Source organism: Borostomias antarcticus (assembly GCF_949987555.1).
Source record: "Borostomias antarcticus genome assembly, chromosome: 2".
Lineage (NCBI taxonomy): Eukaryota > Metazoa > Chordata > Actinopteri > Stomiiformes > Stomiidae > Borostomias > Borostomias antarcticus.
In genome coordinates, this window is record NC_140235.1 from 3,328,057 (window position 1) to 3,344,626 (window position 16,570).

Genomic DNA, 16,570 nt, shown 5'->3' on the forward strand with positions numbered 1-16,570 from the left:
TCTAATTGCAATGACTTATTTGGATTTTTCATCTGACCTGCTAGAGCTGGCTAATGGCTCTTTGGAACACATTCAATTACTGTAGAGATTGAAACCTTTTACACAGGCTGTAATTCTCCCTCTCTCTCTCTCTTTCTTTCTTTCTCTCTCTCTCTACTGCCCCCCTCCTTCCCGCAGTACCAGTGTGATCCAGTGCCCCTCCATGCCCGCGGTGGCAGCTGATGGAAGAGAAGCCGTTGCCCAAGCCTGCCATGGTGTCCAGATTGCCTAAGTTCGGTGTCCGTCCCTCTCCCGGGGTCAATACCCCGCAGCCCAACGGATCCCCCCAGCCCGCGCTCCCGAACCATGAGGGCAAGACCACCCCTCCTCCAGCAAGGCCCAACGGAGTGATCCGCGCCTCCTCCTTCTCCCCAAAATGGAGGAAGGACGGTGGGAGCATCCCCAGTGGCCCAACCGGCCCAGACGCTGGAGCCTGCCCAGAGGAGAGAGGAGACAAGGCCCAGACTCAACTGCCCTCGTTGGGGAAGGATGTGAAGAAAGCCTCCCCCTCAACCCCCAAGCTGCGGAGGTCTGTCTCCTCTGTTCCCTGCAGCCCCAAGGCCACCCCCAGCCCCAAGGCCACCCCCTCCCGGACAAGCCCCAAGGCTGGGGCCGGTTTTGGGTGGAGCCCTCTCGGCGGAGGCCTCTCGGCAGTCCAGAATGGCTCCGGCGACACTGGACGGGTGGCGTCGCGTTCTTGCCTGGCGCGCCCGCGGGCTACCTCCAGCTCCCCACGCAGCAGCTCCGGAGACAGCCTGTCCCAGTCCAGCGACAGCCTCAAGTCGCTCACGCCAGACAGCATGGTGCGCTCCCAGAGTTTCCCCCATGTCAAGCGCATCCCGTCCCCCACCAACCTGCCCATGACGCGCTCCTTCTCCTTCAACCGGGCCGTGGAGCTGGCCAAGCCCCTGGCCAACACCCAGCTCCGAACCCCCGGGCCCAGCCTCATCAAACCGCCCCAAGGCCTGGCCGATGGTAGGGCGGGCCAGGGGCTGGGCGCCGGGGGTCTGAGGAGCCCTGGGGCGCTCCGGTATGGCCGAGAGAGCCCCACGTCTGTCCTCGCCCCCTGCACTCCCTCCAGTGCTCTGAAGAAGTCTTTGCTCCCTAACTGTGTCTTATCCAAGCCCTCAGCCCTGGTGAACAGACTGGCCCGGCCCGGCTGGACCAAGCAGCAGAGACCCCTCTTCACCGGCAGGGTGAAGGGGGAGGGGGGAGCCAGGGCTGGGTTTGGAACGGGGCCGGTAGACAGGGCCGACTCGCCCCCCCTCACCCCTGACCCCCCCGTCGGCAGCGAGCGGACCCCGGGGAGCGGCCGGCTCAGGGACACGCCCTCCCAGTCCCACGCGGGGGAGGGGCTGGAGGACATGTCCCTGTCGTCAGCCTCGTCTCCGGAGCACAACGACACCAGCGAGGAGTTCCTCGACGACCTCGACAACCCGGGCGACGGGAGCGAGGCTGTGGAGACGCCTGACAACAGGAAACACGGCGCCTCCGCCCAGACGCGCCTCCGCAGCTTCCTGAATGAGACCATGGACTTGGCGGGGATGAGCCAATCAGGTAAGACCTGGTAAACAAATCAGTACATCTTACTCCTGCTAGTGACGGCATGTAAAAAAAGGTGCAGTATCAACAGTTAGGAGTTTCCAGTTATGAGTGTCTAGGCTTATGAAAGGTACAGTAGCAACTGTTTCATCTGTGTGTGTGTGTGTTTCCTGTCCAGGCCGGAAGGAGGAAGTGGGCGTGAGGCGGTTCCGGGGGGTCCTATCCTCAGAGGAAGGAGACTTCCTCCCGGGCTCGTCCCTGGAGATTTCCCCCTCCAACAGCTCGGGGGGCACCTACATGTGGGACGAGGAGGGGCTAGAGCCGCTGGGGGGCCCCGTGACACACCCATGTGACAGCTGCGATGACTCTGACCTGAACAGCTTGGTAAGTCCAGCCAGTGTTACTTACAGTTGACGACCAAACGTTGGAGATGTTTGACGAGAACACAGACACAGGACACAAAGGAGGCACAAACACTGACTTGAATGCAGAGCTCTGGGCAGTCGTAGCCAGTCGTTGCAAAGGCAAATAATGATAGTTATTTAATGATACATAACTATGTCCTTCAATAGTCTATGTACTTTAGGCAGACTTGATGATGGTGTTAATACTTCAGTAAAGGGAATAATCTACTAAAATATTCTAGGAGTAGCTGTTAACGGATTTGCCTCCCAGTGACATATTTTTGAAATGACAAATGAGGTCCTGTTTTTACATTTTAGCCTATTACTAATGTAGCCTATGCTAATATATAAGTTAACTGAATATAATCTCAATTATATTCATATATAATATAAGTTTATCCAATGTATTCAAATATATGTCCCATCATTGAGATCCACATACATATCCATGCTGTATATATATATATAATATATATTTCATACATATATTGTATCCATCTATTTAAATATATGCTGAATGCTGTTGCATATATGTGCATATATTTTTCCCCATGATTTTTCCACTTCCCGGACATTTCCAGATACCGGAATATGACCCTTACAGGCCCCCATATTAGTACCGCAGACTTAATCTGCCAGGTTCCTACTCTGATCTCTCGTGCTGTGATGCCCTGGCCCACAGGAATGTTAAAAGAGCTTTAATGAATTAGGATTTGAGGAGGTAATCAGCTTTGTCTTCTCCTGGGCTTCACTGTGGCACGGACGTGTTGACCTCACATCAGGCAACTCTGCACAGCTGTTTGTGTGTGTGTGTGTGTGTGTGTGTGTGTGTGTGTGTGTGTGTGTGTGTGTGTGTGTGTGTGTGTGTGTGCGTGCCGTGTGTGCGTGTATGTGTGCGTGTGCGCGCGCGTGTGTCTGTGCGTACGTGCGTGCGTGCATGTATTATAGGAGCCAGATTAAGAAAAAGCCTATTATGACGATCATTTTAACTGGCTTTGCCTCTTCTCTGTATCTACAGGTCTGTCATGCAAGACGTATTAGGTTTTGTAGCAGTATCACATTAATCACTTGTGTTGCTTTGGTTATCAATTGATAAGTAATTGCCCACACTATCATAATACTACTGTATTCTAATTTGAGTTGACCAAACACTACGTGACGCTGCTTTGATTAAGCACATTGCAGATCAAGCACAGCCTCATTCAAAGTGGACCACAATACAGTATGTATGTCTGTTGACACTTTGTGGAAAAAGCAGTTCGTGACAATATTGAATTGCAATGTGTAAATCAGGAAACTCAAAAAATTGCAATATTCTTTGTGGTGCAACAGAGGCGCCCCAGAGGTTTTAGGCCCCATGAAAAGATATGACATTGGGCTCCACCAGTGGTGTAGGTTTCATTTGAACAATAGGAGGACACATTAACTCTAACCACAAGGCCACTTATTTAAAGGAAAACACTAAATTCACCTGGTGATAATTCAAAATATAATATGGAATATAATGCAGTAAGGCTCCCAGGCATTCTGTATTGCATTCAAATATTTATTGTGCAGTAGATCAACCTTTCTCATTTAATATTGTCCCTGATGAGTCAACGCATATAGCCTAGGCATGAATCATAGCCAGCTACTGTAGATAGCCAGCCAAGTTTGGATATATACTCTAGGCTAGCCCTTTTCAGTCCTGTTGTCGCATGCTCACTCATGCCAGACAACAGTCCTTTGCCGCTCCATTCACTTTGCCGTCAAAATAAATCGGTGTCGGCCTATTTAGGAGAGGCGCTCATATTTACAAGTGTCAGATAAACATGAAACTTCACTTACCTAAGCAAAAGGGTCTATTTAAACAAATGCTGAAGCCTCGGCGCTACCATTAAATAACTTATTTAGACGCGTTCTGTCCGAGTGAATTTATTTTTCCGAGGTAGTCTTCTTCTGTGGTGGTGGCGGTCTCTTTGAAGCTTTAAAGCACCGCCACCACCACAGAAGAAATCCGTCTTAAATCCAAATCTCATGGTTATATCTAGGGCTGCCCCCTGAAAGTCGACGCGTCGAAGCATCAGTCGGAGACCCTTAAGTCGACAGAGATTCTTTAAGTCGATTTCTGCTCCACTGTCAAGGACTAGGAGGTGGACTAAGATCAAGGACAGGCCAATCATTCGTTTTAGACCTAGGCTATTACCGTAGCTATTTGTTGGGCTGTAAAAGAAGAGTTAAAGGATTAACATGGTGGTTCAATATAACACTTTCCAGGTATCTTTAGGCAACAACAAAACACATGTGTTTAACTATTTCAGAATTCATCCATACAAATTCTTTTAAAACATGTTTTTAGAGGTCTGAATCTGCCACTCAAAAAGTTCACTCACTCAAAACTGGGCGTGATTCATTACAACTGATTGACAGTTCTCTGAGCAAATGACCAACTGGAATCATTATGATTGACAGGCGTGTGCCCCGTTACCATAGCTACCACCGCTCCGAGCTAAACAACACGAGCTAGATCGCGCAACAGCCAGATCAATAGCCATTTTTCTAGCTGCTAACCAGGGGCATTTACAAAGTCCTTAATATTATATTAACCCCCAAACATTATAAAGATACACGCTACCTAACAGGCCGTATCCTCGAATTTGCATTAGGCCAATTTGGGAAAAGTACGATAAAAGTATAACGACGACACGTCTCCCCCGCGACAGAGGAAAAGCACCCTGCAGCCGGCCACGCAAGCTTGGAGGCTTGGGCTATTAGACTAGCTTTCAGCCAGCTACGAACAGTATAGACCTAGTTAGTCAAATAATTGCAACTGTGGGTCTTACCAGAAGACAGATCATTTGCGCTGTGAAACCGACATAAAATCCGCATTGTTCACCAGTCTAACGTTATTTATCTTAGTAGGTGTCCAACAAAGCCAGTTGAACACTGAAACGTTACTGTTCTGGGAACATCTGTCAGTTGTGGTGATATAAAGGAATTGAGTGGAATACCACCGCAATAACTGATTATTAGTCAGATCAATTCAATCATTATAGCTTGTTTCATATACAAAGGCAACACAATGTGCGCTTTACAGAAAGGGGGAGAGGATGTAGCCTACATGTAGCCTACTTATCCTACCCCGAATTATGTGGGAGACTGCATGCGTTTGGAGAGATAGCGGGCCGTGCACCACGACTCCGTGAGCGCAGCGGTCAAGGGGTATAGCCTACTCCGGAGTCTGGAGACTAACAGGTCATGCAGTCAATAGATCTCGTTTTGAATGTTATTGTAATGCCCTCTGGTTATAATATAATATATCTACTGGAGCTGTTTAATCCCAAAATGCGCAATGCTTCCTGAAGTTGGGTCGGATCGAGGTGCTGGGATGATCAACATTATGTGGAGCAGATGCCACAGTGATGATAAGGTTTACACAACTTTCAGAATGTTTTGCAGAATTACAATTATTTGGAGTTGTAAATTATGAAAGGAACATAATAACTTGACTTAATATCTTCACCTCCACCCACCCTGAAATGTAGTCATAATTTTTGCACAATAGCCTCTATATGCGCATCACAACGCTGCAATACAAGACCTTAGGACAAACGATTCAGTACACAGGTGTTTGATCAAGTTAAGATCTCAATGTGAGAATAAATAAATGACAAAAACCCGCACGGGTACTGTAGGACTACGTCTTTATTTTCCGAGGTAATTGTTGCGCATACAACATGACATTAAATTAAGACATAGACTACTTTCTCATAAAACAGGGGGTGTTGTAACATATTTATAATATCATTAGGTGACATTGGCTGCAACCTGCCCTCCAGGACCTGCACACCTCCAGAGCCCTGAAGCGGACCTGGACCTCCCGAGTCCCAGTATTGGAAATGTAGCTATGATCTGGTTACAAGAAAAGGGGACAAATTATAAAAGCGATTAGTAATAGCATCGATATTTTGCATATGCAAAACAGCATAAATTACAACAATAGGCTATTTATCAGTAAATTTAAATTATATCGAATTAAGTTTGAGCGAGAGATAATCGGGAGATTCTTGTGGAGACAAACTGACTTATATCCAACTTTGACTTCGTAACTTTGCCTATTGTATTGGCCTATATACAAGCACGCTCACAACAGTTATGGTAGGCTATCGCTTCGGAAACCTTACAGCACAGTTTGCACCTGGTGCAAGTAGATTTTATGCCAGGGAAGAGTACAGTATCATGGTGCGCTGTGTCTCTGCCATTGCACAGGACGGCTAACGTTACCAAAAGCAAATGCATTGAGAGCTAACGTTAGCATGCTAGGATAATTAACACAGCTAGCTGACATTCCAAACATTAGGCTAGCTAACATCAACATGCTGGATAAAGACAGATAGCTAGCTGGATCAGACAGCTTTTTAAAAACTGTTGCCAATTACAGCTAACGTTATAGTTCGTTTATCTAACATTAGCTAGGTTGGCTACTAATCAGACACGATCATGGTTAAAAACTTCCCAATTTGTATGACAACCACCAATACAATTAGGACTATAAAATGTACAAATTATATTAAAATAAGAGGTGGTCATCATTGAGACTGCAACTATTCAATTGTTCTCAAGATGAGAAAGGGTTCAGAGCTGCCTTACCGTGTTCGATAGATGGTGAAACGGCGCAAAGACAGCAGGTGCGGGAGGCAGACAGGTTTCTGTTGGAGGCGGGTGCAGGGGAGTGGAGGAGGGTTTTTCAAACTTTAGGGTGACGCCAAGAATGGGAAAAACGTCACGAATTCGGAGTATTTTTACCCCGAGTCAAATTGGACTGAAAATGTTACGCTTCCAGTTTCTCAAAAACGACAAAACGGATATATTTAATGTTTTTATTGTGTTTCTTCTATGTCCTATTGTGCAAATAGCACGTTCAAACTCAAAAAAAGTGAAAATGACCATGTTAATCCTTTAAGACTGATATAGCAGAGGGAAGAAGGCAGGGAGCCCCTCTCCCCTCCGCTAAGCGTGTAGCCTAGCCTAGCCTACTATGCGCCAGCAATCACGTGCATTTCCCAAATGGAATATCACACTGCTTTCCTAAATCAATCTTCTTGTATATCCAATGGTAAAAATAGGGTCTCCCATAGACAGCTTGAGCTCTAACGTCTGTGAAAATGCTTTAGTGACAGCCAAAACATTTCCTTGTTGACTGCTGCCCAACTATGAGCCGATTCGCGCAAGCATTCAAATGCGCAGTTGAGGAGACTATCGTCAAATTGCCCAACCCTAATGTAGGATATGTGAAACTGTATAAAAACATGGGGCATCCGAAGTAGATGGACAATGCTAGATGATTCATGTTTAACAAGAAAACAGGTGTATTTTATTGTGCAGCCTGCAATTTTGAGTTGAAAGTTTCACAGCTCTCCCGACTCCGGCGGTCTCCCGTCAGCCTAGACATATGGGGGGAACGAATCTCCCGACATGTCACAAAATGGATATGAAGACAAAATGTTTAAGATATTGATAACCTGTCTATTAATTATCTCGATTATTAGTGGTCCAAACTATGGACAATGCAAGAAAGAGGGATGGGCTGCACTTGAAACAAGCTATCAAACACATTTGGAGGCAGCGGAGAGGATTTTAGAGGAGCGGAAATATGAGCAAGGCTAATAATTTATTTTGAAACTTTATTCTACTTTTTTGTTCAACGGAAAATAATAAACACCAATCAAGGTAAAATAGCCCAATAAAGGCTATTCAAGCATAACCTAAATGGACGAAAGTTCGTTCAGAAAAAGATTTAACAAAATGAAGCATCCCTCCATCTTATTCCACAAACCGATAGCCAGGCTATTCTAGCTATTTAAAATGCTGTAATTATGTAACTGTCATTCTCGTTGATTTCAAATACCCTAACCTACTCAGAAATGTGCCTTGGCAACAATTGATTGTTTCTATAGGCTACCAATATAGGCCTAACCAAAATAATCACGGAAACTTGATGTCAAGTGATTTTCTGATAGTCAGGAGAAAGAGAAAAAACACATCGACGATTCGACGCGTCGCTTTGAACACCAAGTCTGAGTCGAATCACAAAATCCTGAGTCGAAGACAGCCCTAGTTATATCCTATGCTAAAGGTGTGCCCCAGGGATCGGTGTTGGGTCCTGTCCTTTTCACCATCTACTGTATATTCATGATATTGTCTCTACACTAACTGGCTGTCATGCTCATTTATATGCTGATGATACAGTTGTCTACTGTATTGCGGATACTGTTCAGGAAGCCATTGTTAATCTGCAGCTTGATTTGAATTTACTACAAGAAGCTCTCACCAATCTTAAACTAGTCCTAAATCCTAGCAAATCTAAGTTTACATCTCTAAATTGATTGATTATGATCGACTCCACCTTTCAACTGCTAATGTCCTGCATATTGAGATGTGGTTGGAGGATAAACTCTCTTTCAAGTTTCAAGTGTAGATAATCTAGCCTCTAAGATGCGGCAGAAAATTGGCTTCCTGTACAGAAACCGTTCTAGCTTTCCTATGTTCAGTAGGAAAAGAATTGTTCAAGCTGTTTTTCTATCAGTATTAGACTATGGTGACACTCAATAGACATGCTTCTGTGACAGCCTTGAAACCCTTGGACTCTGTCTACCACTCCGCCCTAAGATTTATTATGAGTGATAGATATGATGCTCACCACTGTGTTCTTTATCATAAGGTGGACTGGCTATCTCTTTCTCTAAGGCATAACTATCACTGGTATTTGTTTATTTTCAAATCCATTATTGGTAAATTCCACCTTACATCTCGTCTCTGTTGGACTGGAGCCTTGGCACCTACCAGACCCGATCTAATGATCTAATGATCATTCTGAACTTGGAAGGGCTGCTTTTTTCCATGATGCTCCTTATACTTGGAATAAGTTACAACAGACTCTACAGTTTGAGGTCCTTCCTTCAGTCACAGAGTTTAAGTCCATGGCTCTAGACGTACAGTACTTCAACCTATAACTGTTTTTAATTATTATTATTGTACATTGCATTTGTTTTGTTGATTTGATTTGTGTCTCTGTGTAAACTCGTCATCACTGTAAATGAGGGAAACCTAGTATAAATAAAGGTTTGAAATGAAAATGAAATGTTAAAAATAGTTCAGGCCTTTGCTACTGGGGCTGATAGCTATTAACATGTTTAGCATTATTGATGGTAAGTTAGGATAAAACTGCTTCAATGGTATGCAAACGACCACACTCTTATTAACTGTCTCATCTGTGAGTTTTTTTTTTTTATACTATATTTTCATTTTAGAGGTCAAAGCAAAGTTTGTTTGAAGGCAAAGATGATTTTACATGATGTAGCCTGCGGGGTCATTCAGGTCCAAATTAAGTTTGTAGCTTCAATAATATTAAAACAGGCATGACGTGGCAACTGTGCCACCTACAGCTGGATGAAATTGATTAATATGATTAATTTGCCTTAATTTTAATTAACACAATAATTTGCATAATTAATCAAATTAACGCATTACATTGACAGCCCTAATTAACGATGATGGGTTAATCATTTAAATGGTAAATGGACTGCACTTAGCGCTTTTCCACCTTAGCGGCACTTAAAGCGCTTTACAATGGCCTCTCATTCACCCATTCACAAAGGGCTCCGGTATTCATTCAACGTCTAGTTCACCAAACTAGCCACTACCTTTTCAGACTGTTGGCTTATGTTTGAAAACAAACCTTATGCTGAAAAAAGTTTAATAGTTTGCAAAGAACGTTTGCGAGTGAAAGTGAGTCTCAAGTTGCAAGCACTACTTGAGTGGGTTACATTAGATGGTGGCAGAAATTTTCCAAAAGCAAATGCGCCTATTTGGCAATATTTTGGATTTAAACCCAATGCTAATAGGGAACCTTAATTAAGGGAACATTAATAAGGCAATCTGTAAACTAGAGCTCCTTACTCTTGTCATGTCATAGTGAAATCTCTCTACTGAGGCTGAGACCCACTCTGTGCGAAATAATATGAATAATTGTAGGATTCAAGGATTCTTTCATTGTTAGGCCTACATCCAATATACATGTAGCCGTATGAGAGTAAAATTATTATGTTTTTGGCTCCTCAACCTTGCAGCAACAACTACAAGATATAATAATAAAAAATGGTTCAATGCTGTACAGTATATATATATATATATATATATATATATAGAGATATATATATATATATATATATATATATGATGTGTATATATATATATGATGTAATGTAATTATATATACATGATAATTAAGTTAATGTTAAATAATTATTTAAGAATAAATACTGCTAGTATCGGTATCGGATCGGTATCGGCGGATATCCAAATTCAGGTATCAGAATCGGATCAGAACTGAAAAAAAGTGGATCGTGCATCTCTACCCCTGATGCTATTTGCCAAGGGCACCGTTGGAAATAAAACAAGGATATTGCTGCCCTAGACTGTAATTGTGATTGGTTTAAAGAAGTACAGTTTTCCCCCCCTTATTCCTGAATGATAATGGGTTGCAGACAGACTCTTCTCCAGCACTGGGACAGAGAGGTGCACCATGGGATTGGTCTGTTTGATTTGCTAAGGGGTGATGGGCTCCCTTGAAGGAACACCCTCTCTTTCTCTCTCTTACGTCAAACGGATTTCACTCTGTGGAGCAGATGGGTGTCAGATTACTGTATGCTCAATAGTTCCTGGGCTGGGTATCTCTCCTGCGAGAGGTGAGACGTGTCAGGAGTCTCTCTTCTCTGCTCTGTTGGCTGAGAGAGCAGACAGCATTGCTAGTCAGCACCAGCCACCGTTCCTTTGGAGAAGGATTAAACCCATGAAAACATCTAGGGAATCTAAGATCTTGTCAAATATGAAGCTATGACTTAGTAGAACTGCAACCATGTGGTTTCAGATAGATAGATGGATAGATGGAACTCAACTGGGCTCTTCAAGAATCTGAGGGAGTCTTTGGAATATGATTTAGAGAACTGATAGAGCTCTTACTCTGATCAGCTGCCTTGCAACACCTACCTGAGGCCACCTGGTGGCAGTATGCACCTGTGATGAGAAGTGTGTGTGTGTGTGTGTGTTTGTGTGTGTGTGTGCGCGCGTGTGTGTGTGCGTGTGTGCGTGCGTGCGTGTGTGTGCGCGTGTGTGCGTGTGTGCGTGTGAGAGAGAGAGGTAGAGAGAGCAACAGAGAGGGGGAGGGAGATGGCAACTGAGACAAGTAGAGAGAGAGAGTGAGAGAGAGTGAGACCGACGGAGGGAGACTGAGAAAGGGAGCGAGTCTTTTAAGACCAGAATAGTCAAGTACATCATATTGTTTCCATGGAGCTCGGGTTTAAGCTACATGTTGTTGCTGTTCCCACTTAATAGCATTTCCATATCCCTGCAACCAAACAAGCCATCCAGATTCTCAAGTCAGCGGTCGTCCAAATCCCTGGGCTGTTTGTAGCGCATTTCACAATGGCTCGTGGATAATGAGAGAAAGCAGACATCTCAGAAAGGAAGATGTCTGAGTAGATAAACAGAAGGAGCACAACATATACAATATTTGGTTTGCCCTCATTTACTAATTCATAACGCAGCACCCTTTTCCTCGTTAAAGAGGTATTTTCTCTGAAATACATCACAACCTTCACACATGGAGACTGTCTCTGAATCCCATCTTTCCTCTCAGGGTTTAACTATTCTTCATATTAAGCATATATATGCTTATATATTATGCTTATATATATGCTTATATATATATATATATATATATATATATTCATATATATATGAAAATGTGGAATAATCATATCATAATATTACCATATTCCAAACTGTGGAATTATCATATTGACTTAAACGTCTTTTCATGATTTTCATGATTGAGGGAGATAGTTATTAAATGTAAACGATCCATATATTATTCATATATATATGAATTCCCCTTCAGACATCTTAGTCTCTAAGCGTTCCCACTTCAGAGAGCATGACTCCACCTTGCTGCCGCCACCATTGCTTTCAGATGTGTTCTTTCGGTGGGTCTAATAGGATCTGCTCTGTGAAGATGGGCTAATTCATTAGCAGTTCAATGAGCTTGGTCCTTAAGCCTTTTGTATCGTGAGCATTCTGCCATTATGGAGTACACAGCGAGTGAGTCAAACACTGTTATCTTATTAATTAGCTACTACTTGGCCCGCATTGTTTGCCACGGTACATGAATTGCAATCATGGTTGTGTGTAATCTATATGGTAACTAGAGAGGGTGCTCAGAGACCTCATGACTCAGCACATTTAATGCATTGTTGGTGTAACTCAGCTGAAATGGTTAAAATCACACCTCCATTTATATGTAATAGCTTAACACAGGATCCAGGGTAAGATAATGTAATTTTTACTAACGTAAAAATAAAAATAAATAAACATCTCCATCCGGGAGATTTGCTACAAAGCCTTACATGTAAGTGTCGACAATTCGGACGTCCTCACCATGTATTATGCCGGCCTTTGGTTTGCTACTGTTCTGCCTGAAATCAATAATTAGTTCCTTTGTTTTTGATGCATTTAGATCAAGGTAGTTGTCATCACACCATTTGACAAAGGTAGGTAGGGCGTGTCCATGATCGGACCCGCCCTGGAGTAGAGACGGTAGGAGACAGTAGGAGTAGAGACAGTCCTGGGGACTCCTGCCGCTGTCTGTATAGAGGGTTTTCACGGCCGGCCATGTTGGAGATTTAAGCTTAGGTTTAGCAGGTGTAAGCTCAGGTTTAGGCTAACGACTAGAAAGATAGGTAGATAGAAAGGTCTATCTACCTGTCTATTGATCTATCTATCTAGCTAGCTATCTACATTCAGTAGCTTCAACCTCCAACATGGCCGACGGATTACGGGCCGTGAAAACCCTCTATACATAATGAACTGCAGGGGGGACAGGTCACAACCCTGGGGTGAGGCTGTGTTCGAGACCATACTGTCGGGACATGTGTCCATTCACTAACATCTGGGTTCTGTTGGTTAGAAAATCTAAAAACAACATTGAAAGCTGAACAGGTAATTTGAAATAAGAAGCAAGTCGCTCAATCAAAAGGTGAGGCTGCATGAACTTCAACAAAGGGGTATTGAGTGTGACATGCAAGCACACACACACACAGCCACACGCACACAGTCACGCACAACAATATAAACCTGTCTGGCATGAAATCACCGAAATAATCCACAGCATCTGTTATGAGATATTTGATGCCGCACTGCTGCCTACAAACTAGGACTAGAGACTGGCAACATGGATGAATATAAAGCAGCAGAATACAACATCGGGAGAACAGTGAAGGAAGCCAAGAGGGAATACGGTGAAAAATGGAATTAAAATTCAAACTAGAAAGTACATTTCCTGGAGAAAATGTGAGGTGGGCTAGCTGCTGCAGCTGTATGTAACAGGAACTGCTACTACGGACCAGGCAATCTCCATGCACCCACCGGCGAAGACCGTGTGTCTCTAGTCCACTCGGGTTGAATTGTGGGGTCCGTGGCGTGGACAGTGGCGTGCTGGCGAGACTCCGCCCCCTCAGGTCAGAGCTGGGCAGGGTGGTGTTGAGTGCACTGGAAAAGTCAAAGAACATGACTCTCACTAACAAAACAGAAGACTGAGTGCTCAAGTGAGTTGAGGCGGGTGAACCAAGAAGATGCTCTTTGATACCATGGAAAATAAAAAAACTAAGGCAGCTCTTCTGGTACAAAATTAAAAAGCCTTTATTCTTGGGCTAGTTCATGAACATATAAAAATGTCTACATGTTTTCGGCCAAGAGGCCTTCGTCAGGGCAGATCTTAGTCTTTTCCATGGCAACATGATGTTCTTCCTGGCCTCTCCAGGTGTGAGTAAGCTCTGTGGAGCAGGTAGATGATGACATCATCCACGCTGATTAGGGCCTCGTACGCGAACTGCAGGGGGTCCAGGAAGTCGCTCACCATGGGCCTAATGCCGGGCTCAGACTACAGGATTTTGGGGCCGATTTATCCCCGATTCACCCCTCCCGACAATCGGAGGAGAAATCTGGTCTGGAATGTTGGTCGGGGCTGATGATCGGCCCAGATTATCTTGTAATGTGAGGGGTTTACAGATCCAGTCGTATACCTCCCAATCGGCTCGCAGACCCATCGGGGCGGCCCCGATAATATCAAACATGTTTGATATTTAAGATTATTACATCCCGACTTTACAAGTGAGACGGCGAGACCAGTGGTTCGTTGCTCCCTCGGGCACGATAAGATCCTGTAGTGTGTGATGAGCCGTTATTTTCAAATCTTGCTGTGTGTGCTTGTTTGAGATGCGCAAGAAGAATATCTGTTAAGATTCTCCTTATGTGCGTGATGTAACCCGATTTCGAAATTGGTTAGGATTTTAAATATCCTGTAGTGTGAGCCCGGCATAAGGCGCTGCAGAACCAGTCTGTCGAAGAGCTCCATGACATGTGATGTCAGTGCCACATAATTCCCGATGAAACCGTGTTTAGAAGCCTCCACCAATGAAATATCTCACTTTTTTTATATACCATATGTACACATTTATCTCACACAAATGCATTATAAACACACACACACTGCACCCATAAACACACAGCGTGTGGCCTGTCAGATGCGGAGGGTAGATCTGAGAGGAATATGGCTCGAGATCATTACACCGGTTCCTGCTCTGGGAGATTACCCAGGATGCTTGGCGTTTAAACCACGTCCTGGCGGTGTAAAATGACCTTTCCTCCGGAGCGATGGGGTGTGACTAAGCCCCTCGCTACATGGGGAAACTGTAGAGGAGGGGAAGAAAAGAGTGGGGAGAGAGAGAGAGGAAGAGAAGAGAGAGAGAGACTAAGAGAGATACAGAGAGGAAGAGAGAGAGAGGAAGAGAAGAGAGAGAGAAAGAGAGAGAGAGACAGAGGGGAAGAGAAGAGAGAGAGAGAGGAAGAGAAGAGAGTAAAGAGAGAGAGAGTGGAAGAGAAAAGAGGCCGAGAGAGAGGGGAAGAGAAGAGAGAGAGAGAGAGAAAAGAGAGAGGGGAGAGAGGGGAAGAGAAGAGAGAGAGAGAGAGAAAAGAGAGAGGGGAGAGAAAAGAGACAGAGAGAGAGGGGAAGAGAAGAGAGGGAGGAAAGAAGAGAGAGTGAGGCAGAGGAAGAGAAGAGAGGGGAAAGTGTGAAAAGGGAATAGCATGTGTGACAAAGAAATGAAAGGCAAAGAGAGGGGGATGGAAGAAACTTTAGGTTATTTACATAACCCCGGTTCTATGAGTAATATGAGTTAGGTGTCTCACTATGGGAGCCATGCCCCGCTGAGACCTCAGAGGCTCTATCTCATTCCACCAATCCTGATTGGCTGGTGGAAGAATCCATCCGCGCCGGGGGGGGGGGGGGGGGGGTAGACCCACCTGCCTATATAGGCTGGCGCCGGAGGGATCACCTTCGGTGCCTCCCATAGTGAGACACCGAAACGAATATTATGAAATCATAAAAGATGATAGAAAGAGAGCCAGAAAGAGAATGAAACCAGGTCAGATCAGCCTGGCAGATGAGCGAGACAGTCGGCACTGTAAACAGTATGCTTTAGTTTGTTGTCTATTTTTCCTTTTCCTCCCTGAGAACAATTTGATTTAGATTTTGCCGTTCAGTAACGGTTACATTGACTAACACAGAGTTATTTATTTACCCCATATCCAGGCTATCCAACTATTATTTCATTTTCTGCCGAAGCACAAAACCCCCCGCAATCTATGCTTTGATTAATTCCTCATTAATTCATTTTGTTCTCTGGCTACTGTACATGTTTATCTTTTGAGTGTGCTTTGAATTTGTTCAGCATAATCAGATGAGCTCCGTTAGTTGTAATTGGTTGTGCTTGATTCCCTGGCATTAGCATGCCTATTTGAAGTATGTTTCTATAGAGGAATGGATGTTTGTGTTGTGGCGTGGGGTCTTGATGTTGATAGAAATATGTTTTCCTGGTTAGTTGTGTTTAAGCGGTGACACACGCATAGAAATGGCCTCACTGCTGGCATAGCAAACAGCACCATCTCTCGCGGGACCATCACTGATGGCGTCTCCACAGTCCATGAGTTGCAGCATTGGGGAATGTCGAAAACAATTGCTACTGGAGGTCATGAGATGGAAAGCTAAACTTTTTTCTTTCTCTCTCTCCCTCTGTCTTCTCTCTCCCTCTCATTCACTTCAATCCCTCTCTCTGTCTCTCTCTATCGCTCTCTCTCTGTCTGTCCCTCTCTCCCTCCAGGACATCCTGAACAACCTGGAGCACGTGGACCCAGGGGACTTGGAAGAGGATGACCTCATGCTGGACGTAGACCTGCCGGAGGACAGATCACTGCACACCGGTGAGACTGACTGACTGACTGACTGACTGACTGACTGACTGACTGACTGACTGACTGGCTGGCTGACTGACTGACTGACTGACTGGCTGGCTGACTGACTGACTGACTGACTGACTGACTGACTGACTGACTGACTGACAGATGGGCTGACTGACTGACTGACTGACTGACTGACTGACTGACTGACTGACTGACTGACTGGCTGACTGACTGACTGACTGACTGACTGACTG

The 16,570-nt window shown here is 44.6% G+C and overlaps 1 protein-coding gene across 1 annotated transcript in view; it reads left to right on the forward strand.

The window, feature by feature from the left end:
• Positions 1-221: 221 nt before the first annotated feature.
• Positions 222-16,570, forward strand: part of ccser2a (coiled-coil serine-rich protein 2a) — a gene marked incomplete at both ends in the record, with an annotated part of 44,173 nt that continues 27,824 nt past the window's right edge. Inside the window, 3 exons of the mRNA XM_084461384.1 lie at positions 222-1,596; positions 1,760-1,965; positions 16,238-16,337. Coding sequence (XP_084317510.1) covers positions 222-1,596; positions 1,760-1,965; positions 16,238-16,337 — 1,681 coding nt within the window. The remainder of the gene's footprint in view (positions 1,597-1,759; positions 1,966-16,237; positions 16,338-16,570) is intronic.